This window comes from Bufo gargarizans, chromosome 1 (assembly GCF_014858855.1).
Source record: "Bufo gargarizans isolate SCDJY-AF-19 chromosome 1, ASM1485885v1, whole genome shotgun sequence".
Lineage (NCBI taxonomy): Eukaryota > Metazoa > Chordata > Amphibia > Anura > Bufonidae > Bufo > Bufo gargarizans.
The window spans coordinates 639,679,273-639,702,132 of record NC_058080.1 but is presented as its reverse complement, the minus strand read 5'-3'; the positions used below and the strand labels follow the sequence as shown (position 1 = coordinate 639,702,132).

Here is a 22,860-nt window from a genome sequence, read left to right as displayed (position 1 = left end):
GTCCTGGTGCCCCATTTAAGAGCCTATATAAACACATACGTTCTGCTCCTATTACATTGTAACAAAAGGCATATTAAGTAAATATACTACTCAGATCTGGGTCCGCATGACAGATATGTGATGTGCCTGTGGTTACATTATATTCTTCCTCCCAAGCATGCACCTCCTGCAGTGTATGCGCTCTACAGAAGCCAACCCTGACTGAGACCATCTTGTCTCCTGGACAAAGCTCCTTTTCTACTTCTTACTTACTGGCCACTTCCTGTGATGGGGAAAAACTTTAACTCAGCTTGCGATAATTTCACAGGCCCTGAGCAGCATGACCCCCGCAACCTGAAGGTCAGAAGTCAAGGCTTGTTCTGAAACATCTGTTAGGCTTATTATGAAAGAGGAACAAAAGTGGAGACATGTCCACCAGTGTGATGAGAGAGACCAGCAAAGAAGTGGTGGCACTTTGGTCATCTGTTGTGCCTGGCAGCCCTGACTGTTAAATCTTTTAAGTGGTAGTTAGTTATTTGAGCTCTTTGTTTTGGCAAGCATGGGGTTAATGGACAGTCTGAAGCATAGGTTGTCTATATGCAATAAATCAGTACGCTTCAAGGGTGAGATCTCTCAGAAGCCAAGAAAGATACCTGGCGTACAATGCATTTACAGTATACAGTAACAAAAACAAACAATAAAGGGAAAATAAATAAATAAATGAATGAAAAGATACATTTTCTTTTACTAAGGCTACTTTCACACTAGCGTTGTTTAAATCCGGCGTTCAATTCCGACACCGGAACTGCCCGCCGGATCCGGAAAATCGGGTGAAAACGGATTACATTTGAATCCTGATCAGGATTTTGATCACAATGAAAAAATGCATTGGAAAAAACGGATCCGCCATTTATGGACTTTAACTTTTTTTTAAACATTTTTCGGGTTTAACATGCAAAAGCCGGATCCGGCGTTAATGCAAGTCAATGGGAAAAAGGCCTGATCCGGCGTTCAGTCAAAGTGTTCAGGATTTTTGACCGGAGGTAAAAATACTGCATGCTACGGTTTTCTGAAAAGCCTGATCAGTCAAAAAGGATTACTCTCCATTCAGAATGCATTAGGATAAAACTGATCAGTTCTTTTCCGGATTTGAGCCCCTAGGACGGAACTCAATGCCGGAAAAGAAAAACGCTAGTGTGAAAGTACCCCGAGTAGCACATCCATGGAACATAAACACTAAACCATCCCCCCCCAGGAAACAGGACCACACCTGTCCTTGGGTTTAGCCCGGTACTGCGGATAGGCTCTGAACTGAAATACCACATACAACCTGTCAACAGGTCTGGTGTCGTTTTTAGCAGAAAGCAGCCATGCTTTTATAGGGTAGCAGCACACGGGTGCAGGTTTTCTAACCGCACAGATCCCTCTGCTGCTTTCTATGAATTTACAGACCAAAAACCACGTTTTACTGGCAGTGCAGATTTAATGCAGTTTTGCCAAAGTTCTCACCCTTCTGTTGAAAACAGGAGAAATCTGCTTTGCTGGCACTGTATTATACGACAGTTTTTCTGCACAAGAATCCGCGCAGAAAAACCAAGCGTAATCCGCATGGTGTGTAGGCACACTGATCGTGGCTGCAGATTACGCACCGTTTTTCCATGAGGTTTTCATTTGAAAAAAAATGCAGCGTAATTAGTGATATATTAAACAATACTTCCCTATTCTAGTAAACAATTTTTTTCCAGACATTGCCACTTGCAGAACCAGTCATTTCAAACACAGTATATAACCCCGGTAGACTGTTCCTCTGCCGGAATAGATTACGTTTAGTGTAGATGTGTAGATAAGTGTAGTGTAGTGTTGGTTCACACAAAGGTTTTTAGATACATTTTTGTACACTTTTACAGTATTAGTGGCTTTTGTTGCTGTAAAAACATCAGCACGCTGGGTATTTGTCCAGCCGCCTCTCAGCATGTTTGCTGTGCTGCGGCCGGTCCTCATTATAGTGAATAGGGCCAGGCCGACTTCCGGCAGCACACATGTGCAAACGGTAGTATGGATCTGGCACGCTGTTCCCCTGCCGGACAAGCCTAACGCCAGTGTGAAAGTAGCCCAACAAAGAGTGTGGATGCAGAAATTCCAAGAAAAATGAATATTTTGGGGGGAGTGGTCATACATTTCCCTTCTAGCAACAGTCACATTTTGTCCTCTAGGGTGAGAGAAGTTCTTTACAGCAGCCGTCCCCCACTCACTGACTAACAATACGGAATTTAAAACAGATTGTTCATACGTGACATCATCGTTAAAGGGGTTGACTCACCATTGACTCAACAAGTTATATCCTATCCATAGAATACAGGATAAGTATCTGATTGGTGGGGGTTTGACAGACCCCCAAGAGTGAAAAGAGCAGTGGACATGCATGTTGCCACTCAAATAAACTATATGAGACTTCCGGAGATAACCGTTTTTGGCTTCTCTTCTGTAATCCCATAGTGTTGACTGGAGCAGCAGCATACATGACTGCCACTCCTTTTACCTCCTGGGGGCTCCATCATCTCATTCTTGTGTACTGTGGGTGTCCCAGTGGTTAGACATCCTTCTAATTTTATTTATATATATATATATATATATATATATATATATATGTATATATATAGTACAGACCAAAAGTTTGGACACACCTTCTCATTCAAAGAGTTTTCTTTATTTTCATGACTATGAAAATTGTAGATTCACACTGAAGGCATTAAAACTATGAATTAACACATGTGGAATTATATACATAACAAAAAAGTGTGAAACAACTGAAAATATGTCATATTCTAGGTTCTTCAAAGTAGCCACCTTTTGCTTTGATTACTGCTTTGCACACTCTTGGCATTCTCTTGATGAGCTTCAAGAGGTAGTCACCTGAAATGGTCTTCCAACAGTCTTGAAGGAGTTCCCAGAGATGCTTAGCACTTGTTGGCCCTTTTGCCTTCACTCTGCAGTCCAGCTCACCCCAAACCATCTCGATTGGGTTCAGGTCCGGTGACTGTGGAGGCCAGGTCATCTGGTGCAGCACCCCATCACTCTCCTTCATGGTCAAATAGCCCTTACACAGCCTGGAGGTGTGTTTAGAGTCATTGTCCTGTTGAAAAATAAATGATGGTCCAACTAAACACAAACCTGATGGAATAGCATGCTGCTGCAAGATGCTGTGGTAGCCATGCTGGTTCAGTATGCCTTCAATTTTTAATAAATTCCCAACAGTGTCACCAGCAAAGCACCCCCACACCATCACACCTCTTCCTCCATGCTTCACGGTGGGAACCAGGCATGTAGAGTCCATCCGTTCACCCTTTCTGCGCCGCACAAAGACACGGTGGTTGGAACCAAAGATCTCAAATTTGGACTCATCAGAGCAAAGCACAGATTTCCACTGGTCTAATGTCCATTCCTTGTGTTCTTTAGCTCAAACAAGTCTCTTCTGCTTGCTGCCTGTCCTTAGCAGTGGTTTCCTAGCAGATATTCTACCATGAAGGCCTAATTCACACAGTCTCCTCTTAACAGTTGTTTTAGAGATGTGTCTGCTGCTAGAACTCTGTGTGGCACTGACCTGGTCGCTAATCTGACCTGCTGTTAACCTGCGATTTCTGAGGCTGGTGACTCGGATGAACTTATCCTCCGCAGAAGAGGTGACTCTTGGTCTTCCTTTCCTGGGGCGATCTGCATGTGAGCCAGTTTCTTTGTAGCGCTTGATGGTTTTTGTGACTGCACTTGGGGACACTTTCTAAGTTTTCCCAATTTTTCGGACTGACTGACCTTCATTTCTTAAAGTAATGATGGCAACTCGTTTTTCTTTACTTAGCTGCTTTTTTCTTGCCATAATACAAATTCTAACTATTCAGTAGGACTATCAGCTGTGTATCCACCTGACTTCTCCACAACGCAACTGATGGTCCCAACCCCATTTATAAGGCAAGAAATCCCACTTATTAAACTTGACAGGGCACACCTGTGAAGTGAAAACCATTTCAGGTGACTACCTCTTGAAGCTCATCAAGAGAATGCCAAGAGTGTGCAAAGCAGTAATCAAAGCAAAAGGTGGCTACTTTGAAGAACCCAGAATATGACATATTTTCAGTTGTTTCACACTTTTTTGTTATGTATATAATTCCACATGTGTTATTTCATAGTTTTGATGCCTTCAGTGTGAATCTACAATTTTCATAGTCATGAAAATAAAGAAAACTCTTTGAATAAGAAGGTGTGTCCAAACTTTTGGTCTGTACTGTATATATATATATATATATATATATATATATATATATTCAGGCTGTTTGATGTTGTAGCAATAATCACTGGCTACATTTGAAAGATAGACTATTATGCTTCTTCGTCCACTGCTACACTGCTACTACATCATCAAACCAAAATCCTAACTTTTCAATGTTTTGAACATAATGCAACAATTGTGTGCGCATCTTTAACCATTCCAGCATTTAAAGCCTCCAGCACATACTGCGCATTGTGTAAAGGATTATTAACAGCTGCCTCCAGTTCCCAAATGGCATTAATGTTTTTCTTCCACTCACCAGCTTTTTGCTGATATTAAGAACTTTATCTCTTCCTTCTCGGAGAATTCCAAAGGGAATGGAACCATTAAATTACAAAACCTAATAAAAAAATAAACTTCTGTAACGCCCGTGGAACCGATACTGTTTCTGTCCTTCTAACCTCTAAAATGAGTAAAAAAAAAATACAAAACAAAAAAACAGCTTTATATCACTACTCGAAGCACGCTGTTGGGATGCCTGTGCAGCTCCGTCTGTGTATGCGCAGAAATATATCAATTATAAATAGCTCTACATAAATAAGTAATTCAGTGTTCTCCATATAAAAGCAGCAGACAAACACCACAATACACAGTCATCTGAGATCACATTACTCAACTGCAGAGGAATGAGTGCCTGTCCACCCCCACCTCCCCCCAAAAATGTCATTATCACCCCTTAGTAGGTATATGTTGCTCTCTCTCTTTCTCTAAATAATTATATAAATTTATACGTATTTCTCACTCTTATGATGGGCGCAACTACCATCATAGCAGCCATACGGACCGGGTCTCACCTGCTAGTGCATGTACAGTTATCATTACTGTGTGTGTACTTGTAGGCGAGGCTCAGGCCCGCTATTTGTCTGCTGTGTCTGTCATTCATTAATGTCTCATTCCCCAGTTTGTGCTCTCTCCCGCAGTAGATGCAATACAGTGACATCATCACGTCTGCTGTGCAGAGTAGGAGAGTGTACAGGTCGGGGAATTATCCTCTGGCCTGTGCGCTGACATCACTGCATCATGCCTGCTGCTAGGGAGAGTATAATGAGCTCTGTTCACTGGGGGAATGGGGCTAGGCAAATATTACTTTTTTTTATTTTACCAACACTACAGGTGGTCAACTAATGTAAGGAGGACACTAAAGGGGCAGCACTACTTTAATGGGGCACAGAAGGGGAAGCACTACTGAAAGAGGGGTACTACCGGAGGAGCACTAATATAAAGGGACATAACTGTGTCTGGGCACTAAGGGGGTATTCTACTGTGTGGGGGGCACTAAAGGTGGATTTGACTAGCTACAGGGGGATGCGGGGACAGCTCTACCCATCTTCAAAGGCAGCTCTATCCCCCCAGTTCTTGATTGGCTGCTCCTCCAGGCCAAGGCATAATAATCGCCTCCCAGGGCCCCCCGGTACGGAAGCCTATTAAGTCCCGATAAACAGTCCATCACTTATTTTTATCAGATCATGTTTATTAGTATTTATCACAGTATGTTGACAACACCGTACAAAAGCACAGATGTTACAAAGTCAAGGGAGTAATAGAAGCAAACAAAACTCACTAACTTTACCTCGCTTATAATAAATCCCCCATCCCCGTGCAGCTTAAGGTGGAAGCAAAATTCCTCTCAACACAGATATAGATATATAAACTAGCCCATTTTGCCTTCATTATCATTCTATCCCAGTGGCAATAATATACCTAGTGCATATCATAAGTGCTAGACGCCATCAAAGACCATTCCCGGTAATAAGTGATCACGAGTTCTCAAGTCTTAAATCAGTCAATCTATGATATTCAATCCATAAATGCCATTGAGCCAAGCTCGAGATCCGCTTAAGGGGTTTACCAAAGGACGGGGCGACGGGTTCCAGCCATAGAGATGCTATCAGTTTTCTGGATTGGTATAGAATCTTCGTTATTGCTAATTTAGCACCTTCCTGCATCTACATCACCCAAAATACATGTTAAGGGGTTGCTGGACAAAGACAGCTGGTAAACACTTTAAATCCTGGCCAATATTGCTGTCCAAAAGTCTGGGCAGCTCCAAAAGACATGTAATCGATCCGCTGGTGCGTCTACACATCTCACATACTGGGCTGTATCTCTCACCCCTATTTTCTGTAGAAAAGCTGGCATCCGATATACTCTATGTAATAGGTACAGTTGAGATGAACTATATGCTGGACTCAATGACAATTACGAGGTCTGCATCAGAAAACATTCCCAAGTAGCAGAGGGATCTCTCCTACGTCAGCTATCCAAGAGAGAGTGTAAGATTATCCAATACAGGGGTATGCTTATTCAGCAATAGACTATACACCATCGAGATCAACCCTTTAGTGAGTCTGGCATTATTGTGTTGGGAGTGTAGGGCAAGTCACATCTGTAAGTAATAATAGAATGTTGAGGAGGAAACATAAATTCCTAGTTAAATTGGGCAAAAGACTTAAGTGTCCCTTCCCTATACAGGTGCCTAACCAGCATAAAGCCCCTTGACCACCAATATTTCAAGTACCGGTAGTTTACCTATCTCAGGCAGTTGGTTGTTATTCCATAAAAGTGTACAGTCTATACTGCCCTCAAACCCCCCACACACCTGTTTACCTCTGTCCCACACCTTGTACATGAGTCTGTATAAGAGACTGAACTCCATCCTGCAAAGTGTTGCATCTGAGATGCCAAAAAGTACAGCCACATATTAGGCACCCCCAGACCACCCTTACCGGCAAATAGCTGTAAGTTTTCTAGTTTAATTCTGTGGACACTGGCTTTCCATAACCACGATTATCCTATTATTCTTTTGATAAACATGTCCTGGCAGCCATACTGGGGAGTTGTGAAAAATATATAACATCTATAACATCTACAACATCCTTTCCTGTTCTCCTGCTCCTCAACGGGATGAGGGCTGCACCCTTAGTATTAATAGCAGGCGCCAACATAGGACAATATCTTAAAGGAATTTATGGCACTCAAAAAAGTATGTTGCAAATCAGTTCACAAAGTTAGTAGCGCAAATAAATATCCAGGTCGGTGGAAATTAGAGAACTACAATGGCCACCAACAGTGAAACTGGACATTTCCATCCAATCTGGACCTTTCTCAACATTTAATCTGTGGTAGAGTGAATGGGACTCATGCTGAAGTAAAACAACAGGTGACAGGGGTGGATGCGGCCTTACCATAAATTTCTTTAAAAATAAGTTCTCTACTTTAAAGGGCATCTGCCAGAAGTTTTGTACCTATGAAACTGGCTGACCTGCTGCATGTTCGCTTGGCAGCTGAAGACATCTGTGTCGGTCCCATGTTCATAAATGCCCGCACCGAGAAAGATTATTTTTAATATATGCAAATGAGCCTATAGGAACAATGGCGGTGTTGCCATTACCGCTAGAGGCTCAGCTCTCTCTGTAACTGCCGCACCCTCTCCACTTTGGCTGACAGGATTAGGCAGGCATGATCACTTTTACACTGCCTGGCCCCAGTTGATCCTAGAGGCTCATTTGCATATATTAAAACATCATTTTTTTCAGCACTGCAGGCACATATGAACATGGGACCAACACAGATGCCTTCAGCTGCCAAGTGCACATGCAACAGGTCAGCCAGTGTCATAGGGACAAATCTGCTGACAGATCCCCTTTAAAATTTGGTGTTGGCTCCCCCCCCCAGCCACAGGTTACAACAGCCACATGTAACGGTGACAACGTGACATCAGCGTATGCATTCTCTATTGGAAACTGCAGTCACCTGAAGACCTCACAAGACCTCTGGACAGGATGCCACATTTGATATAAGGTACCATCAGCCATTGGAGAACATGATCATGCAAACAGCGTAGTAACACATTTTAGTAAATGGCTTTCTTCTGCTTGCTGCTCCCTTTAACTAACCATAAGGTCTCAGAATACCCTAACCATTTTATTTGTGCATTCGTTTTATGTACTCAACTGTAATTTTAAGTGATGTTACAATCTCGGTTATGTTTTTTGCCCACAATCTTAACAGAGCGTGGTCCCTGGACGACTGTCCATTCTTCTAATGATTAAACAGCAGAAAAGTCTCAAGCTAAAGACAGCAAATTGAAGCAATTTTGTTGTAGTCTTGGTACAATGGGGAGAAGAAACCATCTAAGCCTACAGTAATACCCCACATCTAAACAACAATTAAATAACATAATAAAGTTGGGTATGAAAAATAAAGTTGATTCGACAAGAAATATGGTTGGAAGAGATAAGATATTTATGTTCCCTGCAGTTTAAGAGAATAATACTTGCTGCAGGTTAAAGATAATTGCTTAGTGGCACCAAATACTCCAGGAGTCTCGCCTGTCCTGTCTCTTCGTTATCAGCTGTCCATATCCAGAATACCATTATTACTAAAGATTTCACTGTCAGCAGCAATACCTTATGAATATTCCCTTGTCTAGAATCACATAACATAGGACGGGCCTAAAAGAGATATAAACAGCATCATTTTACTCTTATTTTTTCCTCACCAGCGTGAAGGAGACAGAATGATACTGGTCTTTGGGGTTTCTAAGACCTCTCATGGTATAGTTGCTGGTGAGGTTTGCTCTTCTTTGCTTCTAATGTACTTAATAAGGCTACTTTCACACTAGCGTTCATAGGTCCATTCGTGAGCTCCGTTTGAAGGAGCTCACGAGCGGACCCGAACGCATCCGTCCAGCCCTGATGCAGTCTGAATGGAGCGGATCCGCTCAGACTGCATCAGTCTGGCGGCGTTCAGCCTTCGCTCTGCTCGCCTCCGCACGGCCAGGCGGACAGCCGATTGCTGCTTGCAGCGTTCAGCTGTCCGCCTGGCCGTGCGGAGGCGAGCGGATCCGTTCAGACTTACAATGTAAGTCAATGGGAACGGATCCGCTTGAAGATGACACCATATGGCTCAATCTTCAAGCGGATCCGTCCCCCATTGACTTTACATTGAAAGTCTGAACGGATCCGCTCAGGCTACTTTCGCACTTAGAAATTTTTCTAAGTTATTAATGCAGACGGATCCGTACTGAACGGAGCCTCCGTCTGCATTAATATGATCGGATCCGTTCAGAACGGATCCGATCAAGCGCTAGTGTGAAAGTAGCCTTAGCTGTAGAAGAAACTTTTTTGAAGCAGTATGAGGCTAACATATCAATATTAGACATTTGTAGTTTATTCTGTTCATCTGAACTAAGTGTAAAAATCCTGGTGGATTCTCTAAAAGGGTCTGAGAACACAAGGTTCTGTCTTGTCTGATCAGCTTCCAACAAACATCTCATCCACATGTCCCTCCACAGATTGTCACGTTTTATTTCTGAAAAATCAGCTGCATCTTCCACCTCCCTGTCTTCTACTTATTGTTTCTTTTTCTAGAAGGATTATTTTTGTTACTGAAGAACTTTTTGAACAGTTAGAGGCAGTCTGCAGTATTACAGGACCACACTGGAATTCAGTGAGCTCTTTAGAAGGAGCCATTCTTTCACAAATATTTGTAAAGGCGGATTGCAAGGCTAAGTAACAGTAGTAAAGAAAGATAGTGCTTACCACTTTAGCTCCACCTTATAATCCAAAAGTCCACCATTTGAGCGAAGGAAAAAAAACGAGTCAGCCAGAGACAAAATGATATCCAGGAAAGACATTACGTATTGTTTCAGCACTTCTTAAAATTAAAAACTTTTATTACATGTCCATAAAAACGGGATTGCATGGTCTTTTTATGGACATGTAATACAGGATTTTGATTTTAAGAAGCACTGAAACGTTACATATTTCTTGTTTAATGGTATACACTTGCAGCAATGGGACTGTATGAAACACCTGAAATCAGTTAAGACGTGAATCCCAATACTTGTCCGTATAGTTTATATTCAGATTGTATAGATATCTTACCAGCTCCACAAAAGCGAGTCCCCCATAGCTGTGTGCAACAAAAAACACATTCTCCGCAAGTGCTTTTGAAATGAAGTTGTCCCACACATATAGTGCATGTTCCTCAGGGCTGCCATTCTCCTGCAAAAAATAAAAAAGGTACGGTAAGTCCAAATGATTGCAGCTCGCATTTTGAAACTTTGATTTGGAAAGAGTCACGGCATACAGGCAGCTGTGCATGGAGCAGTAATGGTCTGTAGGTGTAGCAAACACAAGACTACTGCATACTTACAGAGGAAGCAAGGATTGAGACCCTCATTCTTGGCTGACTGTATGAGACTCAAGCACCGTCAACTTAAACCACTATCCAAAAATGTTTGATATTCTGTTTATTGTATAAATTCTTTATTAGAAAATTATATATCCTTTTTTTTTTAAAAATTTAAGCTATATAGCATAACAGATAATTACATAAGATACAAGGGGGTTATACTTTCAGCAATGTCTCCAAGACCTACTGGGGCAAAAAAAAAACATAAAAAAAACAATAAAAGTTGAGGGAAAGGAACAGTGGTTACTGTGGCAGAGGAACAACACATCAAAATACTGTATGTACCTTTAAAATTACATGCAGTACGGCATTGCAATCAGCCCTAACTTACAGAAAACACTAGCGCCCAAGACGGTCAAGAAAAATCTTAAGACTTGGGAGAGTAATCAGACTGGAGTAAAGTAGAACTGGCTTAGTTTCCTATAGCAACCAATCAGATTCCACCTTTCATTTCCAAAGGAGCTGTGAAAAATGAAAGGTGGAATCTGATTTATTGCTATGGGCAACTAAGCCAGTTCTACTTTACACCAGTTTGATTAATCTCTCCCTTGGTCTTCACTAGACCTTGGCTACTTTTTCTGGCCGCATTTCTGTAAATAGTCTTTATTCAGATTTGAGGCGTTCTCAAAAACAACAAATACAAAGGCAGATTCTCAAGGAACTTGCAATGGCAACAGGGAGGCGTCTGATCTGTCCTGATCCCATAGAAACAAAGTCATTTTGAAAAGTAAAATTTGGAAGGTAAGTTCTGCAGCACATTCTGGACCCTGATCTCAATATGACCAACATTCTGAAAAAGGAAAGTTATATAACAGGCTTAGGCTACGTTCACATCTGTGTCAGTTTCCCTGTTCTGTTCTAGGAAAATAAAAATAAGGAAAATATGGCAGTGCTGGAACAGTCACATGAATAACGGGGTTTGTCTGGTTTTTCGGCAAGGGGCGCAGCATATTACCAGACATAGCTGCCCTGCATGCTGAACGCTTCTGATCTAGCTTGTAAATGTTCTATACATTTATAAAGGGAAAAAAAGAAAAGGAATTTGAAAGGATACATTAAAAGTCTTGCATTAGAGTTTTACAGCGTGTAAATTAGGCCCTTGCGTTCAACTGCAATCAAAGCAGCATCTTCATAGAGCTTGTATACCCCGTCTTCCCCTCCGGTTTGTGTGGACCACCGCTACGTCCTCTAGTGCAGTGTTTCCCAACCAGTGTGCCTCCAGCTGTTGCAAAACTACAACTCCCAGCATGCCTGGACAGCCTTTGACTGTGCGGGCATGCTGGGAGTTGTAGTTTTGCAACAGCTGGAGGCACACTGGTTGGGAAACACTGCTCTAGTGTGCTCTCAAAACCATACTGATGAGTCGACTGACTTTTTATTGATTTAGTGAGTGTCTATATTTAGAGTTCTTCATCTTAGTACAGTATTTTAAGAAAATGAGGCCTCATGCACAAGTATTGCAGTCTGCAAACCATGCCTCTGCAAAATAAGGACAGAGGAAAAATTCAGATACTACTACTAGAGAATCTCAAAGCTGCACAAAGACACTGGTTCAACATTTTTAATAAAGACAAACTGAAAAAGATATTTATAGCTCAAAATGAGTACAATGCAATAATATAATAATTGCCCCCAAAGCCTTTCATTTGTGTAATATCATTTCCAGCTAGGAACACTATCCATGCCAACGTGAAGCGGTATCCACAGTGTCTCCTAATAGTTTATTGAATACAGTTAAGGTATACTGAGCAGGTAGAGCACATGTTATATCAAATTGAACTAAGCTATTAAAGCACCAGCTAAATTTACATAAGTGAACATTGCCTACATCCTATGTTTCTGGCTGCTGAAAAGCAAAACCTCAATAGAAAATACTTTATTTCAGACATTAAGAGAAAGTTTTTCAGCACCATGAATCATGAAGAATTTTGCTTTACAAAACCAGTGCATCACCGGTACTATCCATATATTATTGGGTCTTTGGGGAGAACGAAATAACATGGCCTCCTGTATAAATAACATATTTGGAATTAAATATTTTCATGCCACAAGTCTAAAGGCGGTCACAATTTACGGCAGAAAAATGAAGATATTAAATACCATGTTCGATAATTCTTAAATGTTTTCTTTAAAGGCTGTAAAAATGCAAGAAGTTATTACATTGCTGACATTACTGCACCCAGATTAGTGGGGAGAATATATTATTATGTTCCGCTGCCTCTAAAGGACAAGCATTTGAATTTACTAACACAATATTACAGTCATTAATTGTTAAATACCAAGTTAAAGTAATGCAAGAGAGAAAGCCTTATCGACCGGTGCAGATTCTAACATCTAGGCACTCCAAGGTCTGCATTTATGATGGACTACCTGCACTGATAACACATGGAATTATCTAAACAACATTTGCATATTTGTGTAATTATTTCCTAAGGTTAATTAGCTGCTGCAAGGCAGTTCGCCCTTTGAGACTGCTTGCCGTGACAGGTTCACATACTTCCTGTACAGTTGCCAAATGTGACAGATTCTCTTTTGCAGACCGGATGCAGGAAACTTTAAGAAAGGGATAACTGTAGGAATTGTCTTCTAAAAGACGAAGGAAGGAAGATGTCAGTGCAGATGCCGCTCAGTGTTTAAACAGATGGTAAAGTCAAATTGTAGCTTTGTTTTACAGTTCAAATGTTTCTATCTATCTCTTAGATGATTTTAAGCATACACTGTGACCATGGAGGGGGGGGGGGGATCCAGGAATTTTAAAAAGATATAGCTAAATTGGTCATTAGTGCTTGAATGGGTTTTCTGGGATTTTCAACCGATGACTATCTTGGATTTCAGAACCTTGGGCACTCCTCCATTAGTCAACAGATAGAGGAGGTAGCCATGGCATCTTCACTGCAGTACCTGATATAGCGAGTGTGCCTGTGCCTGGTACTTCTGCTCGGCTGCACTTCAATTGATTGGGTTAAACTGAATACCAGCCACACTCATACAAGTATGGGCACAGCTGTTCTAGGTACTGAAGTAAAGGGGCCCAGACCAGATAAAGAAACTGCCTGAGAAACATGGTTTAGGTACCCTCTATGTTCCAATATTTGGTCCTGATAGGAGGCATAAATCAGTTACATATATAGTTTTGGGTCCAAAAACGTTAGATTGTGTTAGAACTAATAATTCTATCCCTAAGGTGAGTCCTATAGTTGATGCACTCTACCTAACTGCGGAGATCCCACCCCGAGAAGGACGCCTACACTCACTGCCCTACAAGACTCCTGTCTCACCCTAAATTATCTAATGCAAACACAAGTTATAATGCAGTTCCCTTACTAATGATGCGGTTTTCTCAAGAGACCAGTAGAAGAAAGTCAAAAAGATACTCAAAGGCATGACATATGTCAATATCCTGCATGTAGATGATTATGGCACCCAGATAACAAGGCGTGCCACAATGGGGTCACGCAACACATAGATCTTGGCCTAAGGTGAACTGCTAGTTTCTAAGCTGCATTTACACATTCCGAGGAAAAGCAGATTGTTGGGAAGCAATCATTCCTTCCTGACAGTTGGCTGCTCATTAAGTGGAGGCGCTTCATTTACACGCAGCGATCACCTCCACAGTATGAGGACCAGTAATCGCTACTGCTACCACTTTAGACAGTACGACCTGCTGCATGGGAACGATGATTGAGGTGTCTGTACCTCCGATTATTTCATTGGATGAAAGTTCATTCCCGATAATTGACCAGATATTTGGGCCATGTAAATCCAGCGTTACTGTAGAGCATGGCATCTGCCATCATTGCACATAGAGATGTCATGATGTGTCCTATCATCTTTATAAAGAAATATCCATTTGTTTCTTAAGTAGGGAGTAGGGTAGATGACATCCGCATATGTCTGGTTTCAGGGGGGATGAACCCAAATAATGATTGTTTCCAACAGAGATCTCGGCAAGAAAAGAGTTTACCCAGAGACAGCGTGCTTTCTATTCCATAAGTCATAAGATGTACTAGGTATGAATGTCATACCATTTGGACTCCTCTCGCATACTTGATGGCTAGCTTTTTGTGATCTCACATAGAAAAACTTTGCAGACCAGAGATCAAACCTAGATGGGGCTGCTGAAAACACACAAAACAGAGTGAACACAAAGTATGCTATAGCTGAGAGGGGATAACAGAAGCAGAGAGGTGGAACGACGGCCATTGTGCCAACTTCTGATTCTCATTGACAAAGTTCCCACAATGCACTGGGAACATGTTTACAAAGGCAGAATACTGTATCCACATCCGTGGCGAGTCGGTGGTTGCCCAACCAAATCCAGTGTGTACACAGCTGTATGCACCTTTCCCCTCATCCACATTTCAAGTAATTGCATCAATACAACCTAACGATTGCATTATACTATGGAACATTAGACGGGATTGAACCGCTTGTCATTATATTTAATTACACATTCATGATCTCTTTCTTCCTAAATTAGAACAATAATACAATATATCCTCAACCAATGAGTTTATCAAAGGGGATTTTCCTATTTTGTGTTCACTGTGCCCCTAAGAAAGAGCCATAGACACAATAATAGGACAAATAACGAGAGAAAGTGTCAGATCAGATCTTAGACTTGTTAGACCTAGCCACAGAAGATAAGAAGATCACAATAAGGCCTCGGGCATACAACCATATCCGTCTTGCGGTCCGCAAAATAAGGATCCGAAAAAATTAAGGATGCAGTCGAAGTGCCATACGCATTTTTTTATTTGCGGACCTGTTGACTTTAATGGGTCTGTTGCTAGCGTTTTGAGGACATATCTATTTCGCTCAATGGGCATATAGATGCGAAAAGCACACAGATGATCCATGTGCTTTCAGCATCCATATGTAATATCGGCAAAAAGATAGAACGTGTCCTTTCCTTGGCTATAAAATGTGGACCACGGACCTAATGAAGTCAGCGGGTAAACAAAAAATGCGGATGCAACATGGACATTATCCAAATTTTGCGTTTTTGGGGACCGCAGAATACATACGGTAGTCTATATGAGGCCTTAATTGGGCACTGCTCTATATAACAGCTCCTTCGGGTATTATATTTTTTTCTGTTTTTATACGTCGCTGACATACTGCACAGTGTTGTACACAATCAAATACAAATAGAAACAGTACAGATGATTTCATAGGAAGACAAATAACCTAACTGCCCATTGTATGCAATTCAAAAGTTAAATATCAACAGAACCTCTAATGTATAAAAATCTAAGGCATAAAAATGGAGTAAACAAAACTGACAATTCATACAGTCACTGACTACAAGATGCAAGTCATTTGAATACGTCACTGGCTAATAAAAAACTCAAAATAATTAATAATTTATTTGTTTAAGGCCAAATGCACACGGCCGTGTTCCGCAGCCGTGAACGGTCCGTGGTATGCCGGCCTGGATTACTGCTGACAGCAGGAGCGCACAATGTCATTGGTTGCCAATGTTGGTATGATCTATACGAGTATTACTGTAGTGCAGCGGTGGCATGAAGCGCACAGCGTCATAGCAACCAATTACGCCGTGCACTCCTGCTGTCAGCAGGAATCCAGGTCGGCATACCACGGACCGCTCACGGCCGCGGAACACGGCTGTGTGCATTCGGCCTTATCGAAAAATCGAAGGAGCAAAACCGATTATGAATCAACGGGTCTATAGGCAGGGAAGGGAGGTAATATGCAATCCTCAGGTAGCATGCCCAAGAGGTCCGCGAGATATGTGGGCTCAACACCTAAGTGCTGCAATCCACCTCCCACAAACTCAAAGTCAATGTATTGCTCAGGTTTGAGCCCCCACTGATCAGGTATGTCAGACAAAAATGTGAGTGCACCTGGTGTAGGTGCAATGATCGTGTCTGGGCAATCAGACAACCCATTCCTGCTAGAGATAACATTATTATTATTAAAGCGCTATTCATTCCATGGCGCTGTACATATGAAAAGGAGTATACATACATAATACAATTGCACTAAGGATGAACAAACTGGTGCAGAGGAGAGAAGGCCCTGCCCGCGAGGGCTTACAATCTATGAGGTATGGAGGTAGGACACCGTAGACGAGGGTAAAGCTGGTCATAGTGGTATAAAGAGGGTTTCATATCTTGCTGTTATCACGATGAGATGGGACTAAATGCCGGCTGCAGAGGCTAGAGTTGCAGAAATGGCCAAGCATGGCAGCTACGTGGCACAATAGGTTACATTGTTTGTGTAACTCCAGAGTTACATGGGCTGCTATACTACTGTTTGCTTAGTTTCCAAGCACAGCTACGGGAGTTTTTTGAAAACGCGGAGCACCAGCGCTGCTTCCCATCTGGGGCATGGAAATGGCGAGATGGGACAACCCCTATAATGGATCTGCATTCTCAGCTACATGTCTACTACACTGGACTCTGTTTCTTTGCTGTCAATTTCACAGAGTCCACTTGATAGCCTGACTAAGGCCCCTTTCACACGGGCGAGTATTCCGCGCGGATGCGATGCGTGAGCTGAACGCATTGCACCCGCACTGAATACCGACCAATTCATTTCTATGGGGCTGTTCACATGAGCGGTGATTTTCACGCATCACTTGTGCGTTGCATGAAAATCGCAGCATGCTCTATATTCTGCGCTTTTCACGTAACGTAGGCCCCATAGAAATGAATGGGGTTGTGTGAAAATCGCAAGCATCCGCAAGCAAGTGCAGATGCGGTGCGATTTTCACGCACGGTTGCTAGGAGACGATCGGGATGGAGACCCGATCATTATTATTTTCCCTTATAACATGGTTATAAGGGAAAAAAATAGCATTCTGAATACAGAATGCATAGTTAAATAGCGCTGAAGGGGTTAAAAAAATAAAAAATAATTTAACTCACCTTAGTCCACTTGCTCGCGCAGTCCGGCATCTCCTTCTGTCTTGATCTTAGCCGTGTGCAGTAACAAGGACCTTTGGTGACGTCACAGTCATCACATGATCCATCACATGATCTTTTACCAAGGTGATGGATCATGTGATGACTGTGACATCACCAAAGGTCCTTGTTGCTACACAAAGCTAAGATCAAGACAGAAGGAGATGCCGGCTACGCAAGCAAGTGGACTAAGGTGAGTTAAATTATTATTATTTTTTTAACCCCTCCAGCGCTATTTAACTATGCATTCTGTATTCAGAATGCTATTATTTTCCCTTATAACCATGTTATAAGGGAAAATAATACAATCTACAGAACATCGATCCCAAGCCCGAACTTCTGTGAAGAAGTTCGGGTTTGGGTACCAAACAGGCGCGATTTTTCTCACGCGAGTGCAAAACGCATGACAATGTTTTGCACTCGCGTGGAAAAATTGCGGGTGTTCCAGCAACGCACCCGCACATGTTTCCGCAACGGCCGTGTGAAAGGGGTCTAAGTCCTCAATTTAAGTCACATTTACCTTTACCGTAGCCACTAAATCCCCAAAACCTTTACAGGGCATACCGATGAAAATCTGTTGTAGTTTGGTAAAAGTGTCTTCAGATCACAGCCAATCCAGTCTATACTTGAGCAATTCCATATGTATGTTGAAATCATTCATTACTACTGAAATCGAGGTGCCTTTACTGCATGCGTGCCTCTGATTTAAGGCCTTTTCCACATGTTTAAGTCAGTTTTACATCTGTGAAAAAATGGTCCATTTCTTATCCATGTTAGAGTCCATGTTGGATGTTTCTGCCCTCTATGTGACATTCATTTTCACATGACCTGAAAAATGGGATTTCCAGAGCGCCTCGTAACAGTTTGTGAAAAATGGACTGAACACAGATGGCATCTTTATGCTGTCCATGGTTTTCCAGGATCAATAGACTCTAATGGACAAGCTTAATCTGCTAGACATATCAAACTGGTGCTCCTCTTTTCTGCTGCCAATGGTCCGCAGTAAAAGACAGTCGTCTGAGAATACCCGTTGAATTCTATGGATCTATGTGCTGTCCAAGCAGAACACGGACAGGCCACGACCATGATTCACTGATGTGTGAATAAAGCCTAACAAAGGTTATTATTTTTGGATTACATATAAAACCAACAGAAAAAATATTTGGCATGCTCCACCTGACTTTTTACGTACGGAGGTTCTCTCTCTTACAAAAGTTGTTCCATGCACTGACATACTGGCTCTGATGGCTGTAGGAGCTCTTAGTTTAACATGTCTATATGGAGTATAAGGTAGAACCAGAATATAGGTGCCATGGCAGGGATAGGGTGTGGCATACGTTTGGGAGAATGTTTTTTTGAGACTGTCAAAAGAAACCTTATTTCCCATATGGAAATATGAAAGGGGTTATATCTTGATTGATGTAAAATATGAAAATCAGACATCATATAGTACATTGCAATCTCTAACAAAGCTAGTATCAGCCCTGTACCTCACATGTCTTCAGACTAGCCGTTCAGGGTGGCATGTCCTTTGTAAGGGGTGTATAGTTCCTGTTGTCACAGCTTCTAACAGCAGACATGTCTGGTAACAGTTGAAGGATGGAACTGAGCATGTGCGACCACCTGAGTAGGTGGACATGCACATTACTCTACAGATTAAACACCAGGGGGTGCCATTGTAAGGAAAATATCTCACAATTGGAGCACTTTTGTAACAGAAGTTAGATTACAAATGTAACTAGTTTTTCATGCTGAATTACAGTAAATTAAAACAACATTTAATGGTAGCACAACCATTTTTACTGTGATTTTAGCATACCTCGCATCATGACCCAATGTTGCTTTATATCCTTTCTCTAAAGCAACCTTCCACAGTAAAGTGTACTCATAGAAACCTCATATTCATCTTCATTCTGTCCATGGCACCGCGGGCACGCCTGACAGTGGCACTATATTTCCCTCCCCTGGTATTGTAATACTCCTGCTCATAAAGCGATCAGTTACGGAATCGCTACTTGTGAAACTCACTCCTCTACAAGTACAGCTCCACCAAAGTTGGACTGACCTATAAAAGCGAATCCCCCTTCAGCGTTACAACTACATTTGCCATACTTAATGACTTCATTTAGCATTTCAGTTTAGCAGTTATTTTGGATGAATATGTCTCATATCTGTAATGTATGAGATACTCTAGAATGATATAAGATGTCACCTCACTAGAAACACGAAACAATATCTGAACCATTTCAAAGCCGAGCTGCAGAAAAGACACATCACAGAACAATGGGTTGAGGGAGAGTGAATTCTTGCACAGCAGAAAGATTATCAAGACCAGACTGTCACACTGTGACCTTGCTGGCGTCTAGTTAATCTGACAATATTTCGTAGTGCATTGTTTCAAATCAATAACTAATTAACAAAAGTACAAAAGGAGTTGGACACTTTTTCCGAGGTCTCTTGTTAAAATGGCTCCTGGACACATTTGGGCAGAAAGGTCACACTTATGGCATCTTCACAAGTCTTTCAACATCTTTTCACTGTCAGATTACATTACTTTTAGAAATTAATTGTCATAACTTAAAACACAAACCTATTTGTTACAGCCGGCTGTCATAATGACATGGTGAATAGGTGTTTTGATAGAAGCCTCTACTTCCAGTACTCGATCATATCTTAATTTTTGCACTTGACCTAGCTGGAAGATTGGGAGCAGTCTTTGTGCTTTGGAAGTGGCGGTCAAACCTTGGGGACCTGTACGAGGTTTAGCTACTGAGGCATAATTAAGGGGAATTCCACAGACACCCTTAGAAAATGAGCATTGTGAAATAAGTAGAACACTTACATTTTTCTAGGTGTTAGACAAAATGGATTTTTGATATGAACTCATCATTTGTAAAGACAGTCATTATGAACATAAAATAGGACTTCCAGCACTGGGATATTTTATCCAAGGCGGCTTAAAACCACAATGATATCTGCTAAATAATGAATTCTGTTTCATAAATGATATGAAAAGACACAATCACTGGGGCTCTCTTGCATTTATGTAAAAAAAAACATTATGATAATACTACTATCTACAACTACAATTAATCCAGAAAAATGTAAAGTTCCAACACATAAATAAAATTCTAAAAAATCCCTGAAATAATAAGGACAAACATGAAAGAATGTAACAAAATATATAAGCTTTGATAGAATATTGGTAATGCAACAGTACTTGTGGAGAAAGGAAATGTTATGCATTGGTGGTGGCCGAACCCTGGGAAACCAGAGGTTCTCCAGCCACCACCTTTCCTACACCGTTCTCGATATATGTGCGAGTTCCAGGGGTAGGACTATCAGACAAAGGGGCATATCCTAGCGATATGCCTTCATTGTCTCAGATGGGAATACCCATTTAAAGGGATTCTGTCACCTGGATTTTGCCTATAGAGCTGCGGACATGCGCTGCTAGATCGCCGCTAGCACATCTGCAATATACATTCCCCATAGCTGTGAGTGATTTTATTTAGGCAAAAAAACGATTTTATATACATGTAAATAAGGCAAGTAAGGAGCCCAAGGGGCTGTTACTAACGTTTCTGGAGCCCAGCCACACCCACTGTGAAGGAGCCCAGCACCGCCCCGCATCCTCCGAATCTCCTCCTTGCTCCCCAAGCTCACCAAGTTAGAGCGCCGTAATCTCGGGCATGCGCGAGAACGTGGCATGTCAGTGCCCGCATAGTGTTCCTTCTCTGTGCTGGCATCAGCCTCAGGGAACAAACTACGCATAACGTCCGGGAGCAAGGAGGAGATTCGGAGGATGCTGGTGGTGCTGGGCTCCTTCACAGTGAGTGTGGCTGGGCTCCAGAAACGTTAGTTACAGCCCCTTGGGATCCTTACTTGCCTTATTTACATATATAAAACATTTTTTTGCCTAAATAAAAGCACTCACAGCTATGGGGAATGTATATTGCCGACGTGCTAGCGGCGATCTAGCAGCGCATGTCCTCAGCACTATAGGCAAAATCCAGGTGACAGAATCCCTTTAAAGGGGTTATCCAGTCTTAGACAATGGGGGCATATCGCTAGGATATGCCCTGATTGTCTGATCAGTGCGGGTCCCACCTCTGGGACCGGCACCTACAAGGAGAACTGAGCCGGGGAGAGTTGCAGCTGGAGGACCCCAGGTTTCCCAGGGTCCGTCCACCACCAGGCGCAGCTCCCCGCCTCTCCCATTGAAGAGGTGCAGCTTCCCGCCTCTCCCACCGCTCCTATTCATGTCTATGGAGTCAACGGAAATAGCCGAGCGAGCGCTCGGCTATTTTCTACGGAATAATATAAATAAATGGAGGACGGCTGCGCATGCACAGTGCGCCCTCCTCAACTTTCTCCACTCCTCTGGGACCTGCACCTATCAGAAACTGTCTAAGATGGGATAACCCCTTTAAGCTCTCAGGTATTGTTTATGACAAGAACAGCATATACTGTAAGTACTATTGCTGCAAATAAGGGTGAGTTATTGTATCTGTCGCTGATTTTGTGTGTGGATTCCACATGTCAAGTGGCAGTACAATTCCAATAAAAGTGTCTGTGAAGGTTCTCATTAGTCTAGGACCCGGTATATCAGTGGTAATAAGTCAGAGCAATTGGACTTGTATTTTTGTTTCTTGAATACGTTTCATTTGTCATCTGGCTGGATTTTTCAATTAGAATGGCTTGTATGAGAATTCTACCGTATTAAATACTGGTGACTCATGCTTCAGTCATGGTGGTAAGGTGTGATTAAACTGTCTCAGGAGAGATGTTACAGTAGCTCTAACACCTCTCCCAAAGCTGTTTGACCGTACCTAAAAGCTTCAGTCATGCGAATGCAATCAACACCTTACCTCCATGACAGAAGCATGAGTCACCAGTATTTAATGCAGGAGAATTCTCGTACAAGCCATTCTAATTTAAAAAGCCAGTCAGATGACAAAGTGAAATGTCTTCGAGAAAAAATAATATATACAACAAGTCCAGTTGCAATGACTTATTACTAAGTGATACCAGGACCCAGATGAATGAGAACCTTTACAGATATATTGCAATTCAGACGGGGTGAGAACTCTTAATTTTGTACGAGAATATGAGAAAACAGCAAGAAAACTTGTAAATCTAGAAATCACCTGAGTTTCAACCTCAGATGCCGACAACAGGAGCTGATAATATGCAGAATACGCCTAGATTCAACGGTAAAGGGACATCAGGCTAAGGCCATACTATAAAGGGTCAAGAAACAATTGCTAAATGAACGTGTACGACAGACCCACTTTATAGTTGATGCCCTAATGCAGAACATCAATGGACTTTATTTCACAGCTACCCAGTGATATCTGGAAAAGAGTGGCAGAATTTACTGAACACGCGCAGCTAGCTCAATACACTAAAGGCAAGGAGACACCTGACTGT

At 42.0% G+C, this 22,860-nt stretch overlaps 1 protein-coding gene across 1 annotated transcript in view; it reads right to left on the bottom strand.

Annotated features, from left to right (window-relative positions):
• Positions 1 to 22,860, bottom strand: part of FAM172A (family with sequence similarity 172 member A) — a 525,893-nt gene that overhangs the window by 223,717 nt on the left and 279,316 nt on the right. The window contains exon 8 of the mRNA XM_044291378.1: positions 10,189 to 10,308. Coding sequence (XP_044147313.1) covers positions 10,189 to 10,308 — 120 coding nt within the window. The remainder of the gene's footprint in view (positions 1 to 10,188; positions 10,309 to 22,860) is intronic.